At 56.2% G+C, this 8,082-nt stretch overlaps 1 protein-coding gene across 3 annotated transcripts in view; it reads right to left on the reverse strand.

Annotated features, from left to right (window-relative positions):
• The window catches only part of PRKAR1B (protein kinase cAMP-dependent type I regulatory subunit beta), a 76,862-nt gene extending 69,301 nt beyond the window's left edge, over positions 1-7,561 (reverse strand). The window contains exons 1-2 of one of the 3 annotated variants that reach the window (XM_032394106.1): positions 7,501-7,561; positions 5,927-6,124 (exon numbers count right to left, since the gene is read on the reverse strand). In XM_032394106.1, coding sequence (XP_032249997.1) covers positions 5,927-6,124; positions 7,501-7,524 — 222 coding nt within the window. In that variant the 5' untranslated portion in view covers positions 7,525-7,561. The other 2 variants (XM_032394107.1, XM_032394108.1) reach the window with 2 other exon arrangements.
• Between the last annotated feature and the right edge of the window lie 521 nt (positions 7,562-8,082).

Below are 8,082 nucleotides of genomic sequence, written 5' to 3' on the forward strand. Positions count from 1 at the left end.
GAGCCGTGTGCACAGGGAGGGGCTCAGGCTGGGGAGGGGGACGTGGGAACTCTGTACTTTGTGCTCAATTTTTCTGTGAACCTAAAACTGTTCTAAAAAAGCAAACCCTATCGGGGCGCCAGGGTGGCAGAGTCGACTGGTTAAGAGACGGACTCTTGGTTTTGGCTCAGGCATGATCTCAGGGTCTCAGGATCAAGCCCCTCATCGAGCCCCGTGCTCAGTGAGGAATCTGCCTGAGATTCTTCCTCTCCCTCTGCCCCTCCCCCACTGCCACACGTGCATTCTCTCTCAAATAAATACATAAATCTTCAAAAAACAAAAGTAAAGCCTATCAATTACAAAGGAGTACTGCTGAAAATACAATAAAAATAAATAGGAGCAAATCGACCAAAACATATAAAGGATCTGTATATTGAAAACAAAAGTTTTTCTGTTTTTCTTAAAAATTTTATTTATTTATTTGAGAGAGATAAAGAGAGAGAGGGCATGCATGAGTGGGGGTGGGGATGCAGAGGGAAAAGGAGAAGCAGACTCCCTGTTGAGTGTGGAGCGCCATGCACGGCTCAACGTGGGGCTCAACACGGGGCTCGATCCCATGATCCTGAGACCCTTGAGACCACAACCTGAGCTGAAGGCAGATGCTGAACGGACTGAGCCACCCAGGTGCCCCTGAAAATAAAAGTCTTTCTCTCATAGACAGGAGAAACCACAGACCTAGGTAAATGAAGAGCTACTCTGTGTTCACGAACTGGAAGATTCAAGATTGTTCTCCATTCTCCTCAAACTGATTTATGTGTTCAGTGTAAGCCCACTCAACATTCCAAGAGGATTTTTTGGTCCATGTCACCGAGATCACTAAAATATACCCAGAAAGGCAAAGGAACCAGAGTAGAGGAAACAATTTTGAAGAAGAACAACGCATGAAAACAGAGTGAGCCAGACCGTGAGGTGCCCCCAGGTACATACAGCCAGCTGATGAATGACAGAGGAGCACCCAAAGTCAGTGCAGAACCCCTCCATACAAACTTCCATACAAAACACAATTCATTAATAAATATATGCATTGATAAACCCACCTTCAAAAGGGGAAACTTTTGCTCTGTGAAAGACACTAGTGAGCAAATGAGCAGAAGACCCTGGATGGACTGGAAGAAGGTGTTTGAAAAGCAGGGACTACCCAGGATGCACGTCTGCGTACGTGAGGGTAGAGTTGAATACATAAAGCACTTCCGAGCCCAACGGTGAAGAAGAGCCTAGTAAGAAACACGGACCGAAGACCTCAGCAGGCACCTCATCAAGGAGACGTGCCGATGGCAAGTAAGTGCATGAAAAGATGCTCCGTGTCATCAGTCATAAGGAAATGAGGAAGAAACCCAGCGGAAGGGCCAGCAAGTACCCATCAGAATGGCTCAAATTTTCGAAAGCTAACAGTATCGAGTGCTGGCAATCTTAGGGCCAAGAACCACAGCTGGTTGGAATGCAAGACGGTGTAGCTGGGCACTTTGTTACCAAGTCAAACATGTGCTTACCATACGACCCAGATACTTTCTCAAGTTAAATAAAAATCTACATTCACACAGAAATCTGTAAGACAAATACATGCCTACAGCGGCCTTGTCATTGCCAAAAACTGGAAGTGATCCAGATGTCCCTCAACTGGCCAAAGGATGAGCAGACTGTGATCCATGGACTCAGCAAAACAACGCTCGTGACACGCACAAAACCAGCACGAATCTCGGGTGCCCTCGGAAGTGACAGAAGCCGGACTCAAAGGCTACCTGCTGTAGGCCTCCACTGGTGGCACATTCTGGAAGATGCTGAGCTGCAGACACTTCAGCGGCTGCCAGGGGATAGGGGGGCGGGACGGTCTGGCCAGCAAGGGCAGGAGGGAGGGGATGGCACCTCAACAGATCTGGGTCTCGGGGACGGTGGCAGGTAGACAACTGGACACCTCCGTCAGAACCCACGCAGTTGCACACCACAGAGCACACGTTCAGGGTATTGAAATTCAAAGAAGAACTTTAACGGGAGAGGGGAGTGGTCCCGGTTCTCTCTTCCCAGATGTGTCTGCTCATTCCAAAATTGACACACAATGTAACTTCCATCTTTACTAAAGACCAAAGCCTTAGCCCAGACCCTCGTGTGACCCCACAGAGCCAGTGTCCAGGGAAGGCGCCAGGCCACCAGGAGGGAAGGAGCACCCAGCTCGGCAGGGAGGTGTCCATATCCGCCAATTAGCACAAGAACAACTGTAGAGAAGCTGATGTTGACGCGGAGTTGGGAAAACAGCACTGTTCACGCGTGTCAGGGGAACCGTAAACTCATTCCATCCTTGGGAGTAAAGTGGTTCTAGAGCTATGAAAACAAGCCACACTCTGACCCCAGCGCGCGCACCCTGACTGCGTGCACGCTCTGTCTTCTTCAATTATTTCCTGGGCATAAAGGTCTTTTCTGAAGAAAACAAAAAAACTGAAAGCCGTCAAATACAAAACAATACAAATAAAGTAAAAACTGCCACATCACATGGTTTTATGGCCACAGACACCATAAAAATGCTACTGAGGAGAACACAGAATAGGGTGCGCTGGATGCCACCAAAACAGACACTTTAAAATGGCCAAAATGGTAAATTTTATGCTGTATAGATTTTACACAAAAGATACTAGGAAGAAAAGTCAAACTAAAAGTGCACATGTGCCACCCCCACCCACATCCACACGCGTGTGCGTGCTGAAGAGGGTCCCAGAGAAACGCAGGTGGGTACGCGGATGGAGGAGGCCGGCGCTTTCCTTACAGCCTCTAAAGCATCCCTACAAGGACCAACGATTCTACCGTTCCACGAGCTTCTGCAAGATCCCACCATGGAGAAGCTTCGGGCTGTGCTTGGCCAGTGGATAAGGACTATTCTACCCCCTCACGACTGGACCTGAGAACAACGACCTTCTTAAACTGCACTCACCGAGGCCTGAGGGCTGGTGGCTGGGCTTGGCCTGCCCGGACAGCACCCCGAGAGCTGGGCCATCCCCGCTGGTCTGTGCCGGCCCAGCAACACCCTCCCGGGGCTTTATTGGGGGCCCCACACACATGCTTCCTGCTTGTCACACATGATGAGAAGTCTCCCTCCCCAGGCTTCCTGTCCACTCAGGCTGGCCTCATGGGGGGGGCAGGGGTGCTGCCTGGGACTCTGCCCTCCCCTGGACCACAGGCTCCTGGGGCCCAAGACCCGGGGCTCCGCCACACCCCGAGCCAAAGAGCCCTCCTGCTCCCCTATTACAAACACTCCACGGCAGCTCGCGGGGCAAGCCAGCGTGGCGGCAGAGGGGACGCCCGTGGCTGTCAGGGACTTTATATTCTGGGGGGCTCAGATCTGTCTGTTACAGGGATAATCCGTAGTCTTGCCACTGGGCGCATGCTTCTCTCAGTGCCCGCCATCCACTTCAGAGCACTCCTGCGCGGACAGATACTCTGCGGCTGGCGAGGCCTCTCACAAGAATGGAACTATACCCTACGGCCAAGGCTTTTTTTTTTTTTTTAAGATTTTATGTATTTATTTGAGAGAGAGAGAGAGGAGAGAGCACGAGTGGGGAGCAGCAGGCAGAGGGAGAAGCAGACTTCCCGCGGAGCAGGGAGCCCGACGTGGGACTCGATTCCAGGACCCTGGGATCATGACCTGAGCCGAAGGCAGACGCTTAACGACTGAGCCACCCAGGCGCCCCCACAGCCAAGTCTTGTAACCCGCTTTCCTACTCACCACTGGATTGCCGTCGTGGGTAGGCCTACCTAAAGCCGCCCTACCCGCCCCTGAGAAAGTGGCTGTTTGCAGTTGAGTTGTGTCCCCTGAAAGTTCACGTGTTGGGTTCCCAACCTCAGGACCTCAGACTTTGAGCTTATTGGTGACAGTCTTTGCCAACGTAATCAAGTTATAATGAGGTCATTGGGGTGGGCACTAACGCAATGTGACGCAGCCTCCTGTTAAGGAAGGAGGCCACATGAGGATGAAGGCAGAGGTCAGGACCAAGGTCCTACGAGCCAGGGAACACCAAAGGCTGACGGCAAACCACCAGACGCTTGAGTGTGGACTCGCAGCCTGCAGGGCCCCCTCCCCGCCCATCTGCTCCTACTGTCCCCATTCACTCAGGGGTCCAGACCAAGCCCCAGGAGTTACGCTTGCTGCCTCTCTCCTCACTCCACCAGCAAGCCCTGAACACCCCGCCAAAATGAATGGTCCGAGCTGGCCATGTTGCTCCCGCTCCACTAACCCTAGATGCCCGACTCACTGCTGCAGCCATTGCCACGGGTCCCCTGGGGGCACAATGTCCCTGGTGAGCACCTCTACTTGGGTCTCACTCTGCTGCCTCAGCCGTCGAGTGGGTTCCCCGACTCCAGCCACCCCCATCAGGACCACCCCCGAGACACGTCACCTGGAGGGCATCACTTGTGAGCAAACCACGGGAAGTAACTGGGGCCCGGACAGAGTGAGGGTTTGAGACGGGGGAGGATGGACTGTCCCCTGCCTGATTCTCCCAACACGCAGGAAACAGCCCATCCCACAAGCCCCCTGCAGAACGCCTCTCCTCAACCGTGGCCTCAAACGTAACCAAAGGAAAACAGATGAAGGCTACATGACCATCTTCATCCATCCTCTGAAAAAAAACAGCTTTCCAAATTAAAACAGCCAAAGCTGGCTAGTGTGGGCAAACCAACAACCAAACCCCGCGGTGGGAGTGTACAAGGACGCAAACGAGATCACTTCCACCCGGTATTGCCATTGGGAGTTTCAGTAATCCCGTGTCTGAAGACAATGCCACACACAGGAAAAAAGTCTACACGTGAATGTGTTAGCGTGGCATTATTTTTAACATTAAACAAAGCTGGAAACAACTCAACTATCCAATCGCAAGGGAAACGTTGAGAAAATATCAGCATGTCTACTCAACCCAGCACCGCGCACCCACCTGAGTGAGGTCTGTGAAGAATGCGGAGCAAATGAAAAATACACGGAGGAGACCACATATGACTGTGACCCCTTCTATCTCTGAACTTTCCAAACTTTCTTTAAAAGCCATGCACTCATACTTGAAAATGTTTTTTTAATAGATTGTTTTAAAGGAAAGAAATTCACCCCTTTGGGTTGGAGCTCTGTGTCCACAGGAGGCCCCCACTGAAAGTGAAACACTGATGGGCGGGGACTCAGAGGGACTCAGATCTGAGCCTGACCTGGGGTTCCATTCACCCCTGAGACCAGGACAGGAACAGTGAAGTTGTGAGCAACGGGCCCAGAAGAGGAGCCTTAGGTGCCGCCCAGAGAGTGTTCAGGGTCAGGAGCCAGAGGGAGGAAGGAAGGAGCCCACCATGGAGGGACAGGTTGCCAAGGGGCTCAGGGACCCCTCCTGCTCTAAGCCTGTCCTCCCACCGATGAACCAGGAAGGGGTGAGGGGCATCATTCACAGAGGAATGAGTTGGGGGGGGTCCCCTCAGAAGAGAAGCGTGGATGGACGTGTGCTTCCCCACACTGCACAAGTCTGAGGGGCGTTCTCCTCTGCCTATGCCCACCTCCTCCCAGAGGCACAGATTACCACCATGGAATCTGGTCTCAAATGCCCTACATCACATGCCTATCACAGCTATGTCCTTCCATCCCAAACGCCAGTGGCACCTGTAACTACACCCGGTCCCCATCTCTGTCCCCTGAGTTGAAAACTGTCAGCAGGCCCCAGAAGCTAACTTCACAGTCAGCTCTTCCCCAAGCTCTGCAAGTGGTAGAGCCCGCACCAGTGGGGGTCTGTGGCCGGGACCAGGAGCCCTGGAACGGGTGAGGCAAGGTCAGGCCCGGCGGAGGACTGCTCTCCCCACACTCCCTGCAAGAGCCAGCACGACCCGGGGAACAGGTGTGCCCCAGGGGAAAGCAGGGGTGGTCGTCACTGACCTTCTCCAGCTTCTCGAAGTGCTCCCGCAGGAACTTCATGGGCCTGTCGGGCTTGGAGATGCACAGGTGCACAATGCAGTCCTTGAGGACCTGCTGAACGCCATGCTTCTGAACGTAGAGCTCACACCCCTTCAGACTCTCGTCCTCCTCCGCCTGGTAGGACGACGGGGACGCCATGGTGACCCCGCTTCTGGCTGCCTGGTGGGGGAAATGCACATCATGGGTTGCTGGGGAAGGAAGCCTGGGGCAGCACCCCACAGGCCCCCAAAATGTGTCATTGTAGTCCCATCCTGTGAGTGATGGGACACGGTCTCAGGGTCCATGGTCACAGGCCTTTCCTTCTGAGGGGCTGGATGAGCCGTTAACATGACAGCCGCAAAGCCTTACCTTACAGATCTTTGCGGGCATGAAGGAGGATCAAACAGACTTGTACATGGCTGAGCAAACCCTCCTCTCTGAGAAATCTGAAGGTGGAGAGTGGGGGCCCCCGGGGCCTGAGTGGCCAGCCCAGCACTTATGTGGTCTCACTTGCCACCATCCCTCCTCCCTTTTTAGGGACAATTGTGTGAACCAGGTATATGGAGAGTGCTGTTACAGGGTTGGGGTAGCCTGCTTGGCAGGAACAGAAAGAAAACAAGGCAAACAGTTGAATCCCAGCTGAGGGGCCTTCTGGAAGGATGTAACATGGAGAACAATGGCAGGGCCGCACATTCTCAGCCCGGCATTCTCAGCTCAGCGCCCCGGGCTAAGTCACAATGAGGGCTCAGGAACTGGGAGCCACGCAGCCGCCCCACCGCTGGGACCCAGACCCGGGTTCTCGGCCGCCAGGAAGGCCCCAAGGCCGCGCCCCCTCCCCAGGCCCCGTGCCCGCGGTCCCTGCGCCCCCTCCCCAGGGCCCGCGCCCCTAGTCCTTGCGTCCCCTGCCCCCGGCCTCTGCGTCCCCAGCCCCCTCTTCCGGCCCCGTGCCCCCAGCCCCCGCGTCCCTTCCCCAGGCCCCACGTCCTTGGCCCCTGCATCCCTTCCCCAGGCCCCGGCGCCTCCGGACCCTGAGCCCCCGGCCTCCACGCCTCTCCACGACTGCGCCGCGGGCCCAGGTTCGGCCAAGGGGGCGGGGGCTCCCCAAAGGCCCACATTTCCCGGGGCCTCCGGGCCGGCCGAGCTCAGCCCCTCACCCGCGCAGGCCAGGGATCCCGACGCAGACCCCATCCCAGCCCGGCGTACCTGGATGCGCCACGCCCGAAGCCCGAAGCGGCTGCGCGGGGACGCGGCGGGGACGCGGGGACGGCCGGCGAGTGGGTCCCGCACTGCAGCGGCGCCGCCCTCCGCCCGCCCCCGCGCCGCGCCGACCCACCCCCACCCCCCACTCCCCACCCCTGCACCCGGCCTGTCCCCCTCCCCTCCCGCCCTCCCCCTCCCTGCCCCCGCATCGGGCCTCCCCACCCCCCACTCTGCTGTGCTTCCTGCCCCTCAGCATCCCTCCATCTGCCCACCGACAGACCTCTCCCCACTGCACCTCTAGCTTACCCCTGTGCCCCCTCCTCCTCCCTTACCCCCACCCCAACGACCCCAAGCACCTGAAGGAAGCCACAGATTTTCATGCACAGGCAGCCAGGACCACCACCATTGCCCTCCACCACCCACTCCTCACACCTCAACCCCCCCCCACCCCCCCACCCCCGCCACTGAAGACCATGTGATGGCGCATCTCAGGGTGATGTCCAGGACCCCCCACTGCTCACCCCAGGCAGGTTCATCTACATGTCTGCAGGCCCCCACTCTCCAGCTCAGGGCCAGAAGAGGTGGCCAGAGGGCCCCAGGCCACCCCAGGGAGAGGTGAGCTGATTTCCTTTTCTTAGTTAAGGGCACCAGCTTCACCCCAATGCCCCAGTGGGAAATCAGTGGGTCATGCTGAATTCTCCCCTCCATCCTCCAGGGTCCATGAGGTCCCTGAGGCCTGCGGAGTCCCTGGGGTGACTTCCTAATCTGTAAGCCCAGACCTGCAGAAAGGAGGACTGTCTCCTGTCCCTGTTGCCCAACGTCATCTTTGCCCCCGTTCCAGCAGGTGGTGGCAGAAACTTCATCTCAGTCAGTTGGGAGTCCCCGCCCTTCCCACAGAGTGGTCTAAGCACCAGGAGAGGGGACAGGGAGCTCAGGCC

This window comes from Phoca vitulina, unplaced genomic scaffold, assembly GCF_004348235.1.
Source record: "Phoca vitulina isolate PV1807 unplaced genomic scaffold, GSC_HSeal_1.0 scaffold79, whole genome shotgun sequence".
In the NCBI taxonomy this organism is placed as follows: Eukaryota; Metazoa; Chordata; class Mammalia; order Carnivora; family Phocidae; genus Phoca; species Phoca vitulina.